General features: G+C 42.8%; 1 protein-coding gene across 1 annotated transcript in view; it reads left to right on the top strand.

Moving 5' to 3' along the window:
- The window catches only part of LOC124164799 (mothers against decapentaplegic homolog 7), a 293,882-nt gene that overhangs the window by 83,627 nt on the left and 185,322 nt on the right, over positions 1 to 24,933 (top strand). The window contains exon 3 of the mRNA XM_046542029.1: positions 6,128 to 6,190. Coding sequence (XP_046397985.1) covers positions 6,128 to 6,190 — 63 coding nt within the window. The remainder of the gene's footprint in view (positions 1 to 6,127; positions 6,191 to 24,933) is intronic.

Genomic DNA, 24,933 nt, shown 5'->3' on the forward strand with positions numbered 1-24,933 from the left:
CTGCGATAATTCTTTTTTTTAAAGTTTGTAATGCTTAGTGCTGCACATCATCTAATATGAAGTACTTTTCTACTCTCATTTTTCAGAATTTGCCGGTAAATTTTATGAATAACCTTACCTTTTGGGTAATTAGTTAATTCCCATTTATCTTACGTCCCAAGTTTCATGTTTTACCCGGCGAAAATCGTTAGAGCAGAGGCACTCGAATGTGGAGTAAGTATGCTTGTGGTCAGGAAGGCCGTAGGATTTTCATCAAAGAGCTGCGTCGACTGCGCGAATGAAAAAAAAAGAACCTTTTAATCGTATTTCATCTCTGCGTAAGGATCCTCAAGAGTTGTTTTTAAAGCGTGTGAATGCATGTTGTGTCTCATTCCGGACCGCAATTCAAAGGATCGCATTAATCAAAAGTTCGGTCGCTTTTAGTTTTCACAAACGAGGCGTTCATCCCGTGTCGTGTGATAGTTCCGGTGCGCTCCCACGGACGTCGCTCCAGTCGAGGAGGCGGGGGAGATGAGGGTGGGAATGCAGTGGCGCCAGCGGATGAGATAAATAAAAAAAAAGAAGCCCGAGGGATTTCCTTCGCTTTTTTGCCCGATTCCACGAAATCTCGGCTGTGAGTGGCGGCAGAATTGGCTCGCTGAGAGTTTTTCTCCTAGGCTCTCATCTGTCCGTCGGAGATGTTTGATATACTTACGTGTGTACATAAATGTCTAGTCTATAATCAATATTGAGTTGGAATGGCTCAGGTGAGCCAAACGAAACGATAAAAAGTTAAATAAAACGCGATGGCGTAGAAAATATCCCACCTTTTCGGTGAATATACCTCCTTCCTCTGTTTTTAACCATTGATGGAGTGGGGAGTTGGCTACAGGTCAGGATTAGGTATCGCAAGTATTTTCTGGTCGGCTTTTCCGATTGTCCAAGTCTCCGATCCGTGAAGTGCCGCACCTCCCTTGAGTGTGACCAGTGGAAGGAACTAAGTGGACTTCAATCAAGGGCTATCAAATTTCTATGAAACTTAGAAGATTGATACCACAAGATACCCGCACTTGTGAAGACTCCATAGATTCATTCAGTGTGCCCCATCCTTCATCGAAGGAGTGGAACATTGCTGGGAACGTGCGGTGGCGACACCCACCCTCGCTGGAGTCGTCGTATAGTCCAGCTGTATTTGGCAGTGAAATTGGGGTGTAGTCCTAGGTTCCTTCGCTCGTGGGCCGCCTCGGGCCAAATGGGATGCAAGTCCCATCGGCCGCATGATAAATGCCCCTCGTTGTCTCGCGCACCACGCCCCCTTTAACTCCCCCTCCATCGGCCACACCCTCCTCTCTCCCCGCCAACCCATTTCCCATGCGTCCCGCAATGTCCACGACGGCCTTCAACGCTGATTTGTGTTTCCCCGGTGAAAGACAGCGCACTTGAATATACTCCGCGCAACGTGCGTGGATAATATGCGTGTACAAATTTTCGGGCTTCTTGTGGAACTCTTTGTCAGAAAGATTTTGCGAGGGGATGCTGTTGAATGTTAAAGGGAGGACTGTTTGGTCATTCTTCAGGTTGGGATGTTCTGGCGTTTCGATGGCACACTTCTCCATATTTTAAGGTACTACATCCCGAGAAGACACCGGACACTACCTTATACCGACTACTAGATAAGCGGATTTGATCCGGTGGGCGATTGTTCAGCGCTTGTGCGGTGGAGGTATCGATACTACCGAAATAGCTACAGATTCTACCGATAGTCTTCTGGTTGAATTGATTTAATTTTTTACTATCGCTTTTTTTTCGCTAACTCCTGAAAGAAATCTCTAGTTCTGAAATATATGCGCTATCGTCTTGATTTATTATAAATTCTTTTAGGAATAACATGGGTTTTCTCTGATATTTTCGGAAAAGAGACTTCTAAATCTATCATATTATTAACATTACTTCAATGTTTTTTTTTGCGCTTGATCTCACAGGGTTGTGTGGACAGTGTCCACTGCACACCCCCATTGCAGTTTGTTTGCTCGGGCTCACCCACATGTATTTTTGGCCACTTGATGAATGATAAATGTTGTTGAAGGGAGCAAATGTTTTTCATGGATCTGCCATTCCTATGGTACTTCTTTATCCGCGTGCTTCCCGTCATCCGCCGCTGTTTAGTGATTCCAAGGTAAATATCCCGACGCCAAGATCGCTATCATTTTCGTCGTGGATTTTCGGCGAAGTGATTTTGGATTCGCGACGGTCGACTCCACTCCGTCTTTTTTTTTCCTTCCGTCGAGTTTTAAGAGTTCCGTGAAATCCTCCCCGCCTTGCGGCCCTGTTGCTCCTGGCAGTTGCGACAAGGGTCGACTTCCGATGCGGAGAAAGGTACGCGCCGCTTTGGAGTGAGAGAGCACGAATATAGACGTAGGATTTTCGACGCCTGCCCGTTGGTGATCTCTCTATGCTCCTCATTCAGTTGACGAAATTTCATACCATGGCGGTCGCATAGCCGAAAATATGGCGCTAAAGCTGTCAGCCGTGGGTATGCATCTCCGAGTAAACATATACTAGAGCGTCAATAGGTGTCTGCGCTCTACGTAATAATCAGAAGCCAAAATAAATCTAAAAATTTAATAAATATAATGATAAAGTATTCAAACAGCGAGAATCATCTCGTGATCTCGAATGTTTGCCCTTCTATCTTTGTCCCATGCCTAGTAGACAAGAATGGCTCTCGTATATACTACTATATTTATTCTACTGTACATACCGCTTTGGAGTGAGTGAGCACGAATATAGACGTAGGATTTTCGACGCCTGCCCGTTAGTGATCTCTCTATGCTCCTCATTCAGTTGACGAAATTTCATACCACGGCGGTGGCATAGCCGAAAATATGGCGCTAAAACCTAAGATTTGCTACCTAAGTAATTGGTTATTAATTTCAATTCCGCTTAATTTACTTTAATTCTCACTGATGACTTCTTTTCTTCTATATACCTAGTGAATAAAACTTGTTTAACGAATTGATTTAGTTAGATTTCTTCCAAACCCCTTGCGATAGGCGAGAGTAGTTTCATGATCAGTTTCCGAGAGTAGTTATACAGGTAACAGTCGGCTACGGGTATAATTCAGAAGTTCAAATATTATTCACATAAGTAAATATTATTTAATCTGCATATACAAATTTCAGTGAAAATATTATATCACGCATTGTCTGGATGCATAGGAAAAACATACCATCAGTTTTAATGCTTACCAGCAGCAAAAATAATCTAAAATGAATAAAAGGATTTTTTAAATTCTTTACTTTAACGTGTTAAGCAAGAATCGCTGTACGTATACATGAATCTCCCCCCAATTTTTGGTTCTAAGTGCGAATTGAGGAAAGGTGAGAGGATGGGATTGAGCCGCTCACACGCAGCGTCCTCTCCCGACTGAGGTCCAGTATTTATATTCGTGGGAGAGAGGTGAGAGAGCCCTCACATTTATATGCTATTCGACAAGGGGTCCTCTGCGCATCGCGTCGCATCGTTATATTATATCGCTTTCTGCCTGGCGCCCGGCTTGTATCATTCATTCTAATCTGCCTGCTGCCAAAACGGTGGTTCCTGACGTCTGTCGCACATAACTACCCCCGCCCTTTTACGCGGCCTCCCCCTCTCACATTGTCCTTCTTACATCTTCTTTGACATTTGCCGACCACATTTTCCCCTCCCCTTTCGCTAATTGCACTATTTTCATCTGTTACATTATGTACCAATTTCACTTAAATTTTGAGGCTCCTCGTTTTTAAGGAACTGCAAATGTAGGTAATTGTCAACTGCAGGTATTATTTAAAAGTTCAAAAAGTATTCCCATGAGCTAATGTAATGTAATCTAAAGACATAAATCGTAATGCAAAATATTCTATCGGGCATTGCATGGGTACACAAGAACGACAGCCTATCAGTTTTTTATGCTAATTCAGCGGGGAAAAATAACCGAAAAATAGTTTAGGTATTTTTTAATTGTGTAAATCACGTATTGTCGTACATGATGCTAGGACTATTATTTTAGTGATAAGTTTGAAGCGGCAAAAATCACGGTGTGCTTGAGAAAATTTGATGGAATGCTCTATTGCAGCTACCATTCGTGGTACGCTTTTTACCATTAGCCCTTAATAATCTCATGTTCACACGACTCATTTCTGGTCCTCTTTTGTCAATCGCTCTCCTCAATTTCTTCGCTAATATTCTCTTTTTACCATTCTCTACCGTCCTGAGAGTGTTGTCGGCCAAGGACATTCTAAAAGACGAAGTTTATGGAGGGGAGAGGGTGTCTAGTAAGCTTTTTTTTTCATTCTTTCTCTCTCCCTTTCGGGTGGTGTCCGCATCAATATTAATGCTAGGCCGAGATTGGGCCCAAGAAATGGTGGGCTTCGCTTTAACGTGCGTGCATTTGGTGGTCGTTTTTTGTTTCACCGGCACCCCCTGTCCGTCTCCTCTTCCCTCGGTCGTCTCCGTGTCGCCGCGTTGCGTTATCGCTCGGGGATCGCGAGGTTCGTCGCTACCGTCTGTCAGGCGTGCGTGCCCCCCCCCCCCTTTCCCCTACCCGGCTCCCTTCCCATTCTGTATTTTCGGCCTTCGCGATTAACCCTTCACGGGATAAAGTGAGGGTGGATAGGAATAGGAGGTGATTTTTTTTTTTCAAATTTCGCGATGCTCGTCACATCGCCGCCTGTGATTCACCCCCAATGGTTCTCATCAGCCCATATCCATTGTATGACCGAGGTGTACAGAAATATTGGTGCTCCTAAACTATACTCCGTGGTTTGTTGTGAAAGGTTCGTTTAACTCTGTCGAAATAAAGGTGTACGGAAGCGAATGGTTAACGGCGTTATTTCCTGAAATCACTATTTGGTGTTTGAAATAATAATTGTTATTTGATACAAAATATAATCATAATGCACTATTTTTTTCACTAATAATTCAAGTCCTTTAGGTTTCTTACCGCGAGGAAACTCTTCGTGTATTGTAATTTAGCGCCGGATTATTGGAATATCATACTTACGTTGTTTAAAGTTTACTTACTTTAAAGTTTAGGGTTAGTTTTTTGCGGATGAACGAAAATTTTCGGACAACTCCGCGATTGCGGCGCGCCGCGGCGTCCGTTAAAGATGTGTGCCGTGCGAGCAATTTGTGTGAAGGGCCGATTCGAGGTTTTAACGATCGTGTTGGGAATGGCTCTCCGTTCGGAAGGCTAAGTCCGTGCCGTGAATGGAGAATGGGCCGGAGACGCATGGAAGTGGGAGGTCATGTGCCGCAAATCATCCGTATGAAATGTGGCGTCGATGGCTAGAGGCACGGTTTTCATCGGAATCCATGGATGGTGAAAGTATTTGGCGGAGTAGTACATGCAGAGATTATCAGCCTGACAGCCTCTATTTTAATGTAATCGTGTAATGTAAAATACTATCGTATTGCCCATATAAGTAACAATCGAAACACGTTTGTAAACAGTTTTTTTTTACTGAGCTATACGATGTCTTCGTTGATCTTTAGATATGTTGTTCCACGGTATCTCTCCGCAAAAAGTTGACTCTATTTTAAAGCTCTCCTTGAAGCAAGTGACTTGGCACTATTTCGCTCTGAGAAGATGGCTTGGTGGTGTAGTTAGTTGGCTAGCACGCCTGACCGGTAATCGGGAGATCCGGATTCGAACCCTGGCTAAGTCAAATATTTTTTTTCGTGGCGAACTACATCCTTGGTATAAGCATCTGTATTGAGCAGTGTTCACCGGCTCTTTTTGTTCGCCCTGGGAAGTTAATATCGTGAGAAATTTTGGCAGTAATGTCTCTTGCGATTTTGTATTTTACACTCGATCACTTATCTTATGGAAAATTTTCGACCTGTGGAATCAATTTGAGCTCTACATCGTATTTGGTACAACTTAGTTCATCTATGATTCTGGCTCAGCTATGTTTTCATGTCGTTCTCGTTTGTATTTTGAATCTAGATTCATATGTCTCACAGCTTTATTTTTGTCTTTAAGTATTCATTGCAAGTTACATTTAAGTATGATTTTTGCCATTTTAGATGAATAAATGTGCCAACGAATTTTTATGTGCTCACGATTGAATCTCACTCACAGTATGTCTCTTTTTTCGCTATTTTCCAGATCGTGCCCCAAGTGAAAGGGAAGCGACGGCCCCGTACGGATCGCTTACGACCAACGGAGAAGGTGAGTGAGTTTCCATGAATTATTAATTCTTACATAGTTTCATTCATGGGGCGAGGGAATGCCGTCGTCCAACCCCCTGTTTGCCTCCCCCTTGGAATATCTCCACCCTTCCCCCGGGGAATATCCCCCTCCGGATCCCGGATGATTGCTCAGTTCCGGTGAAGCAGGTTGCATTCCTTCCGCCTCTCAACCTCCCCTACCCCCAGACCGCCAGACTGTGTACCCTACTCCCGGCACCGACTGCTCCATGTCCACTGCAGTGGTTTTTCGAATCCGTGGATCTGATTTTATTCCAGTTACGCACGAAAAAACTTGGCGAAATGTGACTCATGACCAAGTATAGGAGTATTTTTCCATGAATTGAAAAGTCTTCTCCCATATGGTCCTCCGATTGTTCGACGAATCTCTTAAGTTCTCGAAAGGACCTTTAAATTCTTCTCCAGCGTATTAAAATTTCGTAACCCCACCCATCCTAATCTCCTATTGACGATATGCTCTCCCAACTTGAAATAGTTCCCATTCTGCGTCGGCACGCTCTCAGTGACTTCCGATTGTTTTTGGCTGTTTATGGATTTCATGCTAAAAGAGTTAATAAAAGTCGCTAGTTTATGTTATAAAGAATTGAATTAATGTTGAAAAAATTTGGCTAACGTTTTTACACCGATGTATTCTCCATTAGACATGAACCAAATGAATTTATTTCCTCCAGAACATTTGTGATATTTTGCATCGTAAATTACTCAAGTTATCTTCTTTGTTGTAAGTAATCAGAAATACCTCATATTAAACGAACTTCGGTTTTTAATTGGATTATAGAGCCATCTTTACTCAAGATGTTTAGACAGCACAAATAATTACTTAATTAGCATAATTTAATGCGTTTAAAATAATTGTAAAACTTTCTGTGGGGGGGGGGGGGGGTTCACGATGCTATTGCAATGTTCTGTTTGGGGATACGTTAACTTTCAATGTGTTTCCTCTCCCGTTTTCTCGGACACGGCTTTAAGAAGGAGTGTCCGTAGTCCGTAGAAGAGTAGGGGTGTATGACTCCATTTAATAGGACGTCAGGCCCTTTAAATATCGTTCGTCCCTGCATGGTATAAGGGTGGTGGGAATACTAACCAATTTCATTCCTGGGAATTAGATTTCCTTCTTGGCAAACGTTGGAATCTGCTCTCCTCTTGGCAGCTTCCAACGAGGTTGGAAAATTGGGTTTGCGGGGGACGTACTCAATGGATCTGGGCAGCCTTGAGTAGGTTCCGCCGTGGTGGTACGATTCTAGACTTTACTCAAGATGTTCGGACCCCACAAATCATTTCTTAATTAGATTAATTAAACGCGTTTAAAATAGCTGTAAAACTTTCTGTGGGGAGATTCATGATGCTATTGGAATGTTCTGTTATTCTTTTCGCAGATGTTGTTCAAAATGTTTTTCAGTGCAATTTCGCGAAAAGCCTAGCCCTTTTTTATTCAATATTCGATTGATTATTAAAATATTTTACCGCTTAATGAAGGCTCACATAAATCAATTTGCGAATTACCCTAGCCTGCCTCCAATCTCATATTGGAATTCATATTTCGATGGGGAACATGGCCTTTCCTTCTTTCGTAAATCATATTTCTACTGCCTTCCCCGCTCTTTCTACATTCTTTCCTCGAACACGGTTTTCTTTACATCTCCTCCCCGCTTCAATAATCTACGCGTGTGTAAAAAGAGAGCATATTTTGATATTTTAATGAAAATCACATTCCGTTTACTGCACTTAACTTGGTGGATCCTCCAACATGCTTCCGCTCAGGAGGTGACGGTCGTTCTTTTTTCTCGTGGCCCCATGACATGACCTGTTGGCGGAGACGAGAGCGGGAAGTCCCAGGCCGCTCTCCCGAAAAAGGATGTCTCCGTAGGGAAGCGTCTGCGGGGAATCTTGGCGAGACGCGGTCGGAACGGTTTGGCGACGCTATTCTTGATCGTCACCGGAGCGAAAGAGGAAGAGAGGAGCGTGATCTTTGCAGACAAGGGTAGGTGCCCAAGAGAATGAGATCTCGACACCAATCGGGTGCCTGAGGAGAGCGAGTCATTTCTGAACTGTAATGGTTTCAAAAAAATTATAATTAGCGGTATGTAGGGAATTCGGGGTTCATCATGTTGATCTGTGTCACAAGGATGGGCTTACATTTTAGGAGGCTAGTTAAGACAATGCTTGGCTCTCAATTGAAAAAAAAATTGTCACGCTTAGAATTTTGATTTTACCGCTAGTTTCAACAGAAAATACTATTACATGTGGCAATTACAGCGTAATCGGTTGTATGTTGAGGCATGATTACCTAATGACGATAATAATCGAAAGACAAGTGGATAACAAGAATGTAAAAGGAAGACCTCGAATAAAATATATGAAACAGTTAAAGAAAGATGTAGTCGTGAAGAAGTACGCAGGTGGGAAAACATAAGCTGATTGGAGAATCGAGTAGAGTCCTGCGTCACACCAATCGGAGGATTTTTCACCTTTGATGAGGATATATTTCGTTGTTTTTTCCCCTTAGTCTTTTGCTGTATTTTCCTTGGACAGCGTCTGAAGTTGCTCTCCTCGTTGTTTGTAGGAGTTGCCCCTCCGTGTTCCGTGGACGTGTTCTCGTTTGTTCCTGCGGTCCCTAAGACGGGAGGAACCATCTGGGACCGAATGCGCTCGTAGCGCGAGAAATTGGTCGACCGGATCAATTCTGTCGGGAGGGAAGGGGGAAGCGTGGAATTTTCCCTCGGTCCCCTAGTTCCATTGTCATGGAAAATAGTCTTCCTTCCTTCCCCTCTACCCTTATGTTATGCCCTCACCGCCAACGGGGTACCCTGTGCTGCTTCATGTAGGCACCCCTCCACGCCTTATTGAGACCTTCTCATCCCTCAACAGCTGCTCGATTTCTATCTTTCCTTCTCCGTCTCGGAGAAATAAAATCCTTCTTATCCTCACTTAGAATATTTCTCCGGGGTTGCTTCCTGTCCTCCTTATGCCGACAGCTCGAACCCGTGGCCAAATTTGTTCAGGATTTCTTTGTCAGGGACGCTATGCTTTTTGAAATTTTAATGGACTTAGATAACCTAACTCTACATAAAACGTTGTAATTTGTTCTCGTATCGTTTATAGATATTCCCTGCCTCTTAGAGATGGTTCTCTATGTATTGATAATAATATTATTCTTAGTTGATTTACCTATGTATTTGGTTATAAGATTGTGATTCTTATTTTGGCATGGTATTAAAACCCGTAACTACCGAATTTTGTGAATAGAAAAATTGGAGTTCGTGGAAGATTTATTTTTATCTACCTGTTTTTTTTTCTCTTTCCCCTTTATAGCGTATCGCATCCTGAGGGTCATGTTCTGTTCTGAATAACGCGGGACATTCTCCGCTGTGTTAGTTTCACGTTCTTATGGAAGTTTAGGCGCTCTTATTTTCGTTGGCACCCCCAATAGGTCTGCCAACCCTTCCGACCTGTCTCAACCTTTCCCACCCCTACACGCACCCTATCCTCTTGATAGGCACAGCTAATCATCCCAACCCTTTTTATAAGAATGTGCACCAGCATGCTTCATCTTAATTCAAAACTACCGTCACCACTCTAACTCCTTTGTGTTTATCTTTCATGTCGATTGTCTTCTTAATGATTTTACGAGTACTTAAGCCGCTCTCATTCCCCTTGTCATTAGTGTGGCCGTAGCACTACTCCAGGTTGGTTCAAAAGACTTTTTTGCACTATTTTTATCGATGTGTACCTAAGGCAGTTCGTGAATTAAACCATAGTTTATTGCGGTAAAAAGTTAAATGAAAATAATTTCCATGAGGACTTAGAAAACGTACCAGGTTGGTAAAGTGAGATTGTACAAAAAAAATTAGGGCCTACAGAAACGTTTTGCAATTCCGTTTTCGCTTGGAATTTTCTTCAGAAGTAGGAATAAGAAATTATTATTAAACTTTGGCCAATTTTAATCATTTACGCGGGAAAAAGTAACTCTTTTACTTGTACAAAATGATTTCATAACCGGGGTAATAGTATTTAACTCCGGTTATATTTTCATTTTCCGAACGACACCTCGAAACCTTCATCTAAGCCCATTTAGTTCCCGGTGAAGGGTTTAGCCCCCAAAAACCTCCCTCCGCTACCCCTCGTGGTTCTTTACGCACGAGTCGTACAAATTCTCCCCCAACCCTGTCCGCTCCTACCCCCTCGTTGGCGATGCGGAGGGATGGGGGAGGGCGTGCATGCGGAAAAGGAAGGGTTGGGGGGTCGCGCGTGATGGAGCTATTATTGGGGAGTGGGGTGGGTGTCGGTTTGGTGGCGCGCGAGAGCAAGGAGGCGGATAAAGGAGGCCGTAATGGCGCCAGACGAACGTCGCCGCGACCTTCCGACTCCCCCGCTATTGATTTATTGGTCGGCTCTCTCTCTCTCTCCCCCTCCTCTTATTCGCCTTTCATCCTCCTCCCTCTGCCACCTCTTCTTTCCATATCGTCTCCGGCCCCCACTCTTCCCCCCCCCCCCCCAACGCTATTATCAGGGGCGGTCGCTAAGTGGGAGGCGCCACCCAATAAAGCATTACGCCTTAGATACCTACAGTGCGAGATTAAATTTCGTATGCTACAGAAAAGTAATTAACTTTTCAATTTTCCACACAATTTTTCTGTACCTCGCAGGTAAAGGACACTTTGTCCGTTTTCATAATTTTTCAGGAGAGCAGTTTTTGGATTAAAAAAAATTAAACCCGTAATTGCTAGATAGTTAGGTCAAGATAGGTATTTTTATATCATAGTGTTATTAGTATAATAACTATTCCTTCTAGTAATTTCTGGTAAAATATTTTTAGAATCTTAAAACTGCTCTCCTGAAAAATTAGGAAAACGGACATATTCTCCTTTATCTCCGAGGCACAGATTTATTCCTTGGCCTCCCACGGATAGCCCAATGCAAACGCTACTGCCTTTAACTATGTATTGAGTCGCGGTAATGCTCATTCACTCAATGCAATAATCTAATGAGGGATTGTTAGTGCTTTAGTGTTTCTGCTTTCTCTATATATGTGGCTGTGGAAGAATCAGAAGTGTTGAATAAACTAACTGTTGGCTATAGAGACGTTCTCCACTTTTGGAGTTTATTTTTTGGCTGTCGTCTTCTCTTCCACTATTCTATCTAGATGAGTCAGCTAGTTGGATATACCTCTGGATCTCGCAAAAGTGATTTTAATCGATTACTTCTCAGTTTTTGTTTTGACAGTTGTCGATCCCAATGATAAGTATCTATAAACTTATTTGTTTTTTCTTACTTTTTGACCTCGGAGAGCCTTAGGGGATGGCATGACTGGATCGCTAACAGGTGACTGAACTGCCGTCGGATTTTTTTTGCTTCGTTTTAACCTTTGCGGATGCCTATCGCGGAATGGTATTTAGAATGGCCATCGTTGGCCACGTTCTGTCGACTGGTTGAAGGTAAAGGAATGAATGGTCGTGGGTTGCCTTTGTCCATTTTATGCTACTCAGAAATGTATTTGCTCACTGTAGCCACGTCTCCTATTTTCTCGTTCGTCATGGCCAATTGACTGCCCAATCCCCATTCTCTCTCTCCATCGCCTTTTCATCCCATTACCTTTCCTAACCAGTGACAGCCGAAAAATCTTGACTCCATCTTGATCGGAAATTAATGGGTGAGGTGACTGGCTATCTGGCGCCCGGGGGTATAGCACATGGTGTTGGGCGTGTAGTGATTTTATAGGACTTCCGTTCTGTGTTTTGAGTTTCGATACATCACTTTAAAAAATAAAGGTGGGACTCTTTAATTTATTTTTTTTTCATTCCGCCGATGTAATTTTTTCTCCCCTCCTCCTTCTCGAACGGTAATGTTTGGTGATCGATCAGTCTAGTGAGGTGACGTCACCGCGTATTTGTTTCCCTCGAGAGTCCCGAGGTGAGTTCTCGATTGGAATGTATGCGTGTGTGCGTGTTTGTGTGGAAACTCCTTTCCCTGTCGATGATCGAGGGTGACCTCACCCACTGCTTCCTCTTCGGTTGCTTTTTGTTTATTCTTCCGCTGGCGCCTAGCCATTATCCTCTCCCGAGTGATTTTTCTTTCCGCTGCTATTTTTCTTCCTCTTGTTCTTCTTGGCCACTTAGACGTCCTTTCTCTTTGGTGGCTAATTTATAGAAGTTTTTTTACCCCTGCACTTTCTCCATGGTGGATCGTTTCTGTAAAACGTTTGTTTGATTTTGTCCATACTGAATACAATTGACCGAGTTAATTCTCGATTATGTGTTCCCGTTCAACCTAGGTATCGACGTACTTGGTTCATGGAGGAAAAATTTGCAGAAAAACAATAATTGATGGAAAATGTTATGAAAATAAATATTCCCCAGATTAAATATGTAGAAGGTCGTCTCATGGTTAAATTATATTAAGTTTAACAATTCGTAAAAAAAATGGAACAATTTTTCAAAAGATTTTTTTACCATGAATGGATATTTTTTGAAACTTTGATTGTTTTTTTTATTTTACATTTTGTGGAATTAACTCTGTTACAGTTACTATTATTCGTCAAGAATGTAGAGTCTTTGATGTCTTCAGTACTTTCCATTATGGGTGTGAATATGACTTGTTTACGATTATTATAGTCATAAATCAAGTGATTGGTGTTCTGGGGTAAGCTGTGAGAGTATTTAGGATCCTAATTCGACTTGTTTATGTTCCCCGAACATACGCAATTTCTGCTCTAAAATAACGAAAATTCAATCCGTCACACCGTTGGTTTTATTACAGTTAAGAATGATGGGAAGTCAATGCTGTGATCAGAGGGGAACGTGTACTCCTTTTAGGCTCCTCCCGCGCTCTCCCTTTATCGAGCATGCCGTTGCATAAATGCCCTTTCTTTTTTTCATCGTTTTTTGCATGTCGCCGCGTTGTCGGATCGCCATTACGGCTTTCTTTTCGTCGGAACTTAGTCTTGTCGGCTTTTATCAAAGGATTTGCGCTAAAGATATGCGTAATCTATTTTCTGAGAAGGTCTTGAGCAAAAACGATGGCCAAGGTCATATCTCTTTCGCGGAGTATTGCTCTCTTCCATCTTAGTTTCATGGCGATGAAGGGGGAATTTGAGGGCACTTATTAATGTCCCTGTTCAGGGTGTAGGGTCAAGTGTGTGTTAGCTGTAATGCAACTCTGTGCTCGTCGGGTAAAACTTTTGCCATGAAAACATGTCCTATCGAATGAAACTGCTCTTCGCCGTGGGCAAGTGACACATTTTCTTATCTGATTTTACAATCTTTTATCATCACGTTCAAGCCTAAAACTCCACTCCTGCTATCATTTGTTTTACCTTACTTCCTTCTTATTCCTACGCGGCTATCTTTATTTTGTTTCAAATACCGTTTGACTTGGCTCCTTCATAGATGCGCTATCCCACGTGTGTTTCCGTATATGACTTTATTTGAAAACTCGTTTTTCTTCGTAATGTGTCCTATCAATCTGAATCTTTCATGTTAAAGGCAGCGATGCTTTCTTCCCGTTTGCTATCTGATTTATATTTATTAATAAGCAAAATGTAATGCTAATTTTCTTTTATTTGGTATTTAATTTAAATATTAAATAATATTATATGTTACAAGTTTTTTGTACACAGTCATTGTTTTCGGTGTAGAATTAAGGTCAACTATTGGTTGTGCGGGCTGCATGAATTTATATTTTAGGCCGTACGCGGGCCGGCTCCTGTGTGTAATTGCTCGTCAAGAGGGCTTCACGAGCTTAGTAGTAGCGGCGAGGGAGCTTGGCGGGAACTGGTTGAAACCAGTGTTTAATCTCATCGCGTGATATGTGACGTTCCCCTTAGCTTGACGTAGTTAACATCGATTAAATCTGCGTGTACTTTTTTCCATCCTCTTGATGAGAAAATTGGCTGAGACAATCGATTTTAGCAACCGAGGAGGTTTCCAAACAATAGGCCTACATGCTGCTTGAAATCTCTGAGTCTTCGAATTCGACCATCGTCCTCGTCAAACCGAGATTTTTATCTCATCTCGTAATAGATAAAAGCCCCTCTCTTATCGTGCTGTATCTATATCTCTTGAGGAATCGGGCATGCCCGGTGACTTGTTGACGTGAATCATGAAGTGCGTTCTATAGTGGACCATTGACACCCTACCTTTGCTTGCTGATGTTTTATCTCAGCACAACATCCTTACTTACCCGTAAATTTCCATTTGAGAGTTAATGCTCTGTTTTCTTAGTAGGTCTTCGATGTGTCTCTTCACAATATTTCATGTGATTGAGGTCCAGTTACCTCTTCAAATCTTAGCTGGTTTACGTGACAAGCGGTGGCTACGTGAAATTCGACGGAATAATGACATCGAAAAACTTAATTTGCCTAATATTTTTACATGGTCTCTCCTGAAGCCTCTTCGTTTTTGCCGGAACTTTAAGTACTATCCTACTCAGTGCAATCGTTGGGGTATTCTCAAATTAATATTCTTGATTGTAGAAAGTTTTTACCTTTGCGACACTGAAAGGGAAGAAAGGCAAGGGACGGACCCAAATGAGTAATATTGGATTGGTTTTAATCGATGTAATAGAGAAAAAATAAATCACTTTGAGAAGGCTAGCGTATGGAGAGCTGCGTCAAACCAATCTTAGGATTGTTGACTTATGATGATGACGGCACTATTGTTTTACGTTATGTTACACTATTGCAAGAAAAATGGGTCTTCACCCTTTTCAATCTTAGTTCTGCTTGCTAGCATATCTGCGCTTGTACCTGAGCATCGTTGGAGAACTGAGTGAAGTATGCCTCGCCGTAGTCGGAATGGGGAAGGGATGGGAATGAATGGTGAGGTGCGGAATGGTTTTGAAGTTGGAGATGGGACGGAGTTAACGATGGCAAGGAGTTGATGTGGAGCGGTTGGACGTGAGTTAAGCGTGTGCGTTAAAGCGGCGCCGGCAGAGGGAGCCAAGTCAGTTACAAAAAGTGTTGAAAAAATAACAGCTCTTATGCGCCGCGTCATACAGCTACCTGTGCCACTCACTGAAAAACTCGTGTATAGGTGAATGCTGTCCTTAGAGGTGCACTCCAGTCATCAGGCCTGTTCATGTGTATGCATTAAATGCACTCATTCATTCCTCTCGTTAGTTTATTAATTACCTTTTATTTGATGACCAATGGGTATAGTTATTTTCTTTATCATAGACAGACTGCTTGTAATTTTTTTTACAAGAATAGTCTTTCTTTTATCGTGCCATTCAGTTGTGATTAAACTTATAGTGGCTTATCGATAAATCACTATTTTTATGACCCTCTTTGTGGGGCATACCTACCTAAATTTCTTCATGTTAGACAAATCCAAAAAGTGGCAAAAAGCAAGAAAGAAGGAAATCTTGAAATTTAGGAACCGTTCCCACATGATTTCATTCTACAAGGCACGTTTTTGCAACTTCTCTATGATGATCAGTTCATAAAATTGCCCCATCTTCCACTAATATCTTATATCCAGTATTTGTTTACTTTGAAGTCAATAAATTGTAATTTATTCGATCTCTCTAATATCTTATATCCAGTATTTGTTTACTTTGAAGTCAATAAATTGTAATTTATTCGATCTCTCTAAATCGCTCATTTTATCAGGATAAATCAATGAAATTAATTCTCAGTTGCCCATGTTCTGAATATTTTTCGGCTATGATACTTGGTTAGAATTTCTATCACCGGCATTTCGACAAGCAGCTCAATCATATTTCTCAAGTCGTCAAGGTAGAATTTTTTTAATATTTCGTCGTAAAGCAGGTCCCTTGATTTACCTGAGCAGGTTATTTGTTATTTTCCGCATCACAGATACGCTGCTTGCAGTAATCTATGTTTTAACAAGGATGGGCTTTCGTTAATAATTTTCTTTTTTTCTTTCTTTAATGATGTAGCTTCTTGCCCTGTTTTTCTATAATTAACCAAGATTTTAGTGTATGTTTTTTCTTCTTACCGGCATTAAATTTTCTTTGCTTCTTTTGATGTATGAATATATGTATATGATACCTCTCTGCGCCAAGTGTTCCGAATTTCACCGTCAGAATTTTAAGTCCTCAAGTTATGATATGTGTGTAGTCGCCACCCATGTCTCCCCGCCTGTTTTTACGACGAGGAGTTCACGTGGTGAACGTGTGCATATGTCTGTGTGTGTTGGGACGGAATGGTGGTGTGTGGATTGTGAGCAGGTTGAAGATGTGTCGACGGCAGGTGCCGGGAGGGAGCGAATGGGATGATGTCGGCGGTGGCGCAGTAGGTCCCGCGGCGCCACCGATAGGTCTACTGGCGCCTCCGCTCCCACCTATCTCGTCACCTTTTCCTCTATTTTCTCCTCTCACCCGTCCGCTTCCCCCCAACGCTCTCCTCCCGATGCACTTAAAGGTGTCGTGTCTCCGCTCCGTCGTTGGCTGTTTAGCTATTTGGAGAAGCCACTAAGACTGAGGTCATTCTCTTATTGAGTATGGGCGGGTGGGGAACATAGCTTCCGCATTATTCTGGAGCTGGAATTCCCTTGAGAAAATAGCATCCACTTAAATGTAACCTCTTGAATCCGAATCCCCCAGTTACGCTGAGGTATTTTTTTATTTATTTAACAAATGGAGCTCCCCAGAGAAATTTTTTGAACCCTTTAGGTTAACTTTATTATATTTTTTCTCCATCGCAATACATAAAATAAATTTTATTTTAAGAGATTTGTAACTACTCCTATTTGGACAAAATAAAAATGAATGGAAACCTCATAAATGCCTGTATTTGCTTCTGCACTTGTCATCTGCTTCTCGCAATCAGTACACCCAATTTGTACTCTGTCCTTCATCCGGGTATTTTACATGATTCCATCCTCTGTATTTTAAAGAAACATGCAGTTTTCTTCTATTTCTTTTTCTGCCCTTACATTTTTTCTCGCACCTTATTTAGCATGCTCTGCGTGTTTTAAAACACACGTCTTTTCAGCCTGACATTTATTTTCTAGGAATAAAAAGGGTTCTTGCTGCAAAATAATTCGTTTACTTTTCCTTTTTTTATTGAACTTTCCCCAGTGATGATTGGTAATTTTTTACTTAGAAAATTTGCGGAGTACTTCGTTCTTGAGCAATAACTTGATGGACTCTGCTTTTGGGATATTAGCATTGCATCTGGGGAGATGCAGTGCGGTCGAAGCGGCGTGACGAGTTCTCATTGATGTCCGCTCTTAGAAATTTGCTGATATTTTTTTCATATCTCACTCAACATGAATCCGAGTACTAATTGCTTGATAGCTGTCTAGAGAGATTATGCGTGATGGCGAGTGTTTGGGTGTTTTTTTCGAATCGAACTTTGGACTCTGGTACGACGGTGTAGATAGCATTTGCGTGCATCCGTGACCAATTTTCTTGTTCGAGAATTATCGAGTGAATGGGCGAGACAGGATGAATGGGTGGAACTGTTCTGCGGAAGACTTTATTAAATCGAAGAGAGATAAAAGCATCCTCCCGCAAATTCGCCACCCCTCCATAAGGCGGCCAGGAACGTTACAGTCTCTCTCTCTCTCTCTCCGCAGTCAATTTTTCTGACTGACGAACTCGCGATGTTACGGTTTTTTGTATTGCAAACCAATCGGATAACATTTTGCTCATCTCGCAGTTTGTAGGATAAGTTAATTGTATATGTGGATGATTACTATAATTGGTCTTATGCAACTTGAGTTATTTATAGAATTAATTTTGTTCCGATTATAGAACTCATTTTCGTGCTGTACGAGAAACTTCTCAGTCCCTCTCTCTCCAGTGCATTTTTGTTCTGTATTGGAAGCATGCGTATGGTTTGTAAAGTAAGATCTAATGCTTTTCCGGTGAATATAGTCTAAAAAGGCTGTTCAGGCTTTTATCCAGGTTATCTCTCACCATTCCGCCGACGTTTAGAAACGCGACTCTGGTTCCGAAACGTAGGCAGAATATGTATGGTTTGTTATAAATTGATAGACTTCTAAAATACGCGGAACGTAATCAAAGCCACAAAATAAGAACAGCCGTCTAAATGCCTAACAGAAAATGGAAGCCGTTTCAAACTATTATTTGTATTGAAGTGGAAACTGATGGCTCGCACCCGATAGAGAAATTTGAGACGTGAATTATATTTCTGTACCCGTATTTGTATTCCATGGATCAGGCATTTTACTCGTTTCTAATGGAGAGCGTAGAATTCCTACCATGAGTAGTGGTTGGCCCTAGTCCTTCCTGCTCTTCATATTCTGCCTCTTTTTCCTACCTCCCCCAAAAATCCATTCAGAATATTTTCCCGTCTATTCTTATTTTACGTGAGCCATCTCCTCATCCCCTCCTCCAATGGTAGAATAAACTCTCCCCTTCCCCCTCTAAAGAAATCAACGCACCACTCAGTGATTTTTTTTATACTCTCGGGGGGTGTTTGGAATTTTTCCTGCTCGTCGTCCCCTATCGCCCCCTACCCCTTTCTGTTTCCCGTCATGCCCTCCCGAAACAACTCCAGACGCTCTATTCAGCGGAACAATAGCCCCAACCCCCCGAACTTCCCTCCCGCCGACCTCCCCTCTCGTTGGGGGCGCCACTGAGAGACCCCCCTCCACACTATCTGTTCTGTACTCCCCCGCACTTCCCTGTCACCAATGGCGCTCTACATGTCGCTCTGACCGCGATGACATTTTCCACCGTTTACGTCTCCCATTCTTCGCCACGTTCATTTGCTCTTTCACTTTGATTCCTCCTTCAAGTGGATACGAGAACGATGACCCGACATAGAGACATGTATGTTACATGTCTCTATGTCGGATGAGGGGCAGAATGTACAAGGGGTGTTATTTTACGGGGAAGGTGGTGGTCCTGCGGGTAGAGCGCTTGGGTGCGGATTAAATGGTCCGGGATGAAAATCATGAGTGAAATCAACTTTTTTTTAAACTAATTTGCGAGGATTCTCAATTCTTTGCCCTCTTGGGGTTTACTACACCAAAAGTGTCGACTCTGTTAACGAATATGTCATCAATGAATGTGGAAAAATGATTATGAATCGTTTCTCACGACTATTACGTAGAGAAATGTGGGGACTGATTGTGAGCATTTTGATCTCGACGAAGGCAGTCGCGTGCTCGGTTATTCAGCATCTGTCCTTGCAATTTCTTCATATTTCGTAAAAAAGTATCTCCCGTAAAAAACCCAAAATGAATATAATAAATATTCATCAGATATACATCCAGAACTCCATCATTTAGAATTTTTGTCTCCAAGCCGTAGCGAGAAATGGGCTTCTTGTCTCTTTCAGTGGAACTTTCAATTTTCGTTTTTTCCCAATCGGGACTGAGTGGGGACGGCAAGAATTTTTTCGCGTGTTTTTTTTTCTCTTTTCTCGGCTGGCCGGGTGACGTTCTCAGCGTGGGTGGAGGTTTTGGGGGCCCGGCTCGTCTTCATTCTTCCGCTGTTCTCCTTTTTTTCTGCATGCGGATTTCCCGTCTCCTCTTTTTAATCCCTTCTCCAGTCTAGCGCACGGCGTCGTCTCCTTACAGACTCCTCGATTCCACTCACTCTCCCTCCCATTGCGAACACCCTTTCCTTTTGACATTGTCCTCTCCTCCCACTCCTCTCTTTTGCACCACCACCCACCCCCGTCCGTTGTTGAATCAGTTCTCTCCCTCCCTCATCCCATTGTCATCTTCCCTCGCATTTCGCCGCTGCCCGTTCGCATCGCCTCATTCATTCATTCACACCCCTCTCTCATTTTTATAAAACCATATTTTTCCTCTCCCTATCTCGCCATCTTTTCCATTTCCTTCCTCCATCCCTTGCCGTCTTTTCAGGTCATGTTGCCCGGATACAAGTTGATTGCTTAGTAACGTCTTGAGCTCTGTCATCTCGCTCAAACTTAAGGGTGGATCTCAACTCACCTGATTCAATCGTCAAGTCCCTCGGGCCGTAGGAATCCTGTTTCCCGCCATTTGTGTGGAGCACTCAAATAATTAGTGTTATTAGTAGTATTAGTAATGGTAACGGGAAGCGTCGACGACTAGGTTATTTCCACCTTTGATCATTTATTGATTGTATCCTAAGGAAGATGTGTAGCCAAACTGGTCGTTTTGTTGTGATTCAGGTCTTTATTAGTCGATTTGTATTATTATTAGAGTATTCACCAAACGTCGCTGCACAGTCGGAAGTTTGCCTGGTCAAGTTTCTTTTCTGCTTTATTAGCTTACAATCTTGAATCATAATTAGCTCTTTCTTTGGGAATGTTAGCAAGTATTGTTAGTGACTTAGGTACCAATAACCTGGCCGCACTGGCCGTAACCTAAAAAGTAGTCTCTTAAAATATAACGGCCTACGTAGTCGAGCGTGCCGATGTGGAGGCGCTGAGCTCTGCCAACATTCCCTATCTTCTCCTCGACCCAACCTTGGCGAAAATCGTGTCCCGAACGAAATCACTCCGCCGCAAACTATTCGCCGAGAGAGGCATGCAAAGCAAGCGAGGAGGCCGGGACGTGAATGGAAAGAAGCCGAGTGAGTGTGGAGCCGTGGGAACAGGGTGCCGCCGCCGCGAGGATGTCACCGGATTTCACCACGCCCTGTCCCAAATCCGTCTCTCTTTCTCTTCGTATTTTGGTCCGTGACTACTGGACGCGTTGAAAAAGGGCCATTTTCCTCGGAGGGTGGTGAGAGAAGGACGCATTCTTGAAGGGGTGAGGTCGCGAACAATTTCGACGGCGTACGTCATCCCCTTTGGGGCGGTGACGTAAACCCTATACTCTCACTTGGGCGGCCTCGGGTGTCCCTGGGCCGCGATGATGCGACGCACGAAAGCAGACGACGACAAATATCCACTATTCCCATTACGACGGCGAAGGTGCTAAAGAGAGCACCGTTACGTACCACTCGAGGCTGTGGCGTTTGACGACGTGTCTGATTAATGTTAATGCTCTGGTCTCAAAATATACTGAAATTTTAAATGTATACCCTTTTGCATTTTGTTGCACGTCTGTGGTCACTGGAGTTAGAGAAATCTTCGCGAAACTGTGCGCGTGTGTACCTGAGACGTGAGGAAACTTGTTCTTCGGAGCAAGTCCGTGATGTGAATGAGTTCGTGTTTTGTCTTCGTGTGTCAATTATCTTTTTCTTCCCTTTTTCATAAAATTTTGTTCTTCGTATTTCAATCACTTCTTTGTCTTTCAAATCATTTCCGTGCAGAAAGCGTTACACAGATGTTAATGGTAATAGGCTTTGAGCCACTAGAGATGCTGCGCGCTATGCTTAGATTGCTTTGGCAATGGAGAATTTATACTATGACGAACGAGAGAACAGAGGATATCATATTAGAACCGCATTACATTTCCAGATCCGACGGAAACGATAAATTAAAAGAGATATTTAGCCGAACAGATAGATATGAAAATTTGTTTTTCCCCTAAACAATAACGGACTTAACGAAATAAATGCTAGTCGTAATTTCTGCTTTGCTTTTTATGTGTGAAAAGGGGTGTCCTCACACCCCCATGCCATTTGAGGCGGCTTGGGGGTAGCATGTAGATGTTGATGAATCATTCCCTTTCCTTGCTCACGAGTACTGACTCGGGGAACTATTTCACTCAGATGTACTGGCCTACTTAGTCTTTTGGTGTAACTCTTTTTTCTCTATTAATATTTGCAAAATAATTTGTGCATGCACCACTTCTATGGCCAAATTGTCTCTCCTGTGTATGATATTTTTTGTAGAAATTGGCGCGTAAGGGTCGTTTGCCTTTTTCCCAGGGATAATTCATGTAGGGAAACCTGAGAAAGTAGACTATCTCTTGTGCTTCTGGAGTTAGATTGGTGGTGTGAGATGGGAGCTTCCGTTGACAGCAACAGAAGGCGCACGATAACGATGAGTGACGTGCGAAATCCTGGCGCCTCTAATTTTATCGCCCGCTTATCGCCAACTCGTACGTCGCTGCGGGGGATAATATGTGTACTGATACGTCTAATAATAGCGTCGGCTTCCCGCGTGAGGCCCACTCTCTCCTTACCTGATCGTCAAATCATATCTTATCCCCTTCCCCTCTCTCAAAAAATTCGGTGTGAAATTCGTGGTCCATTGACCCTGGCAGTCGTCGTTTCGTAACTCGATTGTGGCAGTGAGCTGGTGATCCCATTGTGCCTCGGCGTCTCATTGTCCTCTCACCTCCCCCTCTTCCATTCTTAGCGTCTTACTTCATACCTCTTCGCCCACATAATATTTATGTATATTCACCCATCCACATATTTTTCCCCTCAACTGAAATTTTGTGAAAAATGCAGGTACATACATTAACGCATTGTGTGAATATCAATTTTTATGGAATTTTATATGAAATAGTACATTACCTTTGTGAAATTTTATCTAAAAAGTATTCTACCGGTATAAATGGGTTTACATGTAACTTCTCGCGAATCACCCTCCCAGTCCCCATCCCCATATTGAACTTTTCACGTCATTCACAATAAGGCGAATTCCGATTCATTCTATGTACAGATTTCTGCCGCCGTCTCCGCTTCCCTGGCATTCCTCCCTCTAGCACTGTTTTCAGCATCGCCTCTCCGTTTTAGTACTCGATCCATTCTCTCTCTCTCTCCTTCTTCCTCTCCTCTTTTTCTTTATAAACCTGAGTGGTGAGTGACGTAAGCATGTGAAGACAAAGTTACGCCACTTATCAAGGACGTCGTGCTTTCTTTAAATGGCCTCTCTGTATCTGTCGATCTGCACTTTTTGAAGTACTTGAGTAAACAACCTCTGAAATGATATAAAACGAAATTCTTGTCAAGGTACTGATCGTTGGTGCGAGCTGGTCGATAAGGTATTCCGGCCAGATACTGCGAGGAAATATTTTTTTGCGCTCTGAGTCTGAGGAGCATGTTCCGATTAGGCATTGCGAAACTTTTTTGGGCAAAGTAATTATGCGCTGTTTAACTTTTGAAAATGCAACTTGTTGAACATTTGCTATAGCTATCCTTTCTAGTAATGATACTTAGAGTTGCAATTCTGTTTAAACGGAGTCTATTTTTTGCGAGATAAAAGGTTATTACTTCCTTAATCGAGAGGGACTTACTGTACATTTTATTTGTATGAGGTTCAGGATTTGTAGACGGCAACCATATGGATGTGTGCGAGAAATCAGATCTTAAGAAAGCATTGCGTGATAATGGCATCTAATTTTAATTTTATTTTTTTTATGCAATCTATCTTTCAAATAGCACATTTTTTTAATAATACAAAACATGAGGAAACAAAGGTGGGTGCATGTTATTGTCTTTATTTCCTTCATGTCTATTTTTAGTGTGAGAACTCGTCCTCTCCCCTCATTGCGCTGCATCACGTGTTTTTGACGACCTCCTCCTCGATCAGCAATCGGAGTCCCCTTACGTCTTACGTCGGCGCCGCCTCAGCGCCCTCCCGCGTCCGTTCTCCGGAATAGCGGGTGTCGGGGCACGAAGCCTGAGCCTCCCCGAACCGGCTCGGGTGTCCGCCTGCGAGAGGTGCCGCTTCGGTCGCGTGATTTCATTGCCTGAATTTAGCCTCACCTTCCCGGGAAACGCTGCTCGTCGGTTCCGCAGAAGTGGGAAGAGGAGATGAGACCCCTCGGCGATTCCAAACTGCATCGTCGTGATTTGCTGCGCCTCACCCGCATCCTGATTCCAGGCCATGCCAGCGGTGAAAGAAACCATCATCCAGCCGAAAGAGAGGATTTGCATAAGTTTGGAGAGGACCCGCGGAAGTCTTATCGGTTGGGGTAATCGGATTACAAAATAGAGCGAGCTATTTTCGGCATCTTCGAATCAGACCACGATTAAGGGTTAGATATATAGATTTTTTTTTTTCGATAGTTATCATCGTTTCCGAAACTTTGGGCGATATTATTTAGTTTACATATCGGCTATTTCGATTGATGATTATATTTTAACTCTCGTGAACATGAAGAGGTATCAATATTTCATTAAAATCAAATTTTAAATAATTTGATGATCTAACTTTTCCCATTTTTCATCATTATGTAGGAGGAGGTTCTTCCAGAGCTATCAGCAGATTTTTCCTACTAGGCAGCTACCTTGACTCTCTCTTTATATTCGAACATTGAAACACCAACTTCTCGTTGCTATTGTCAGAAATGGAAAAGGTCAGGAAATGGAATAAAAATCATTAAAATCTTGTTGCTTCTTCTCCGGCGTGAATTTTATGTTGTAGGGAAATATAATTTCCAATAAAATAAGGAACATGCAAACATATCGCTATAGCCGTAGTCAGTCAATCATACCCATCATTTTATGTGTGATTTCGCTATTTCAATCTTGGTCACAATCGCAGAAGCAGATAATCCTTCGTGTCCGCATTTACTGTGGGTCGCTACCGTGCTTCAACACCAGTCACGCTAGCAGTCCTGCCGCCCACTACACTAAGCATAGCATTTCCAACCTCCTTGGTTTTACCCTATCGGCTCGGCCCTAAGGCCCTTAAAACTCGTCGACCACCCCTGTCGTGTTCTGTCGTGACGACGTGAACGAATGTGACCACATCACAGATATGCGGTGCTGGTCCTCCCGTGACATCGTACAATTCCAGTCCTCCCCCCTTGCCCCCAGGATATTGAAGTGAGGGCAGTATTACGATACCCGATTTAGTCGTGACTCCAATTCCCCCCCGAGTACTCTGGGCTGGCGCTCATCATGTAACTCAAGTCGGTTCCGCACGAATCGTCT

This window comes from Ischnura elegans, chromosome 1 (assembly GCF_921293095.1).
Source record: "Ischnura elegans chromosome 1, ioIscEleg1.1, whole genome shotgun sequence".
Taxonomy (NCBI): domain Eukaryota; kingdom Metazoa; phylum Arthropoda; class Insecta; order Odonata; family Coenagrionidae; genus Ischnura; species Ischnura elegans.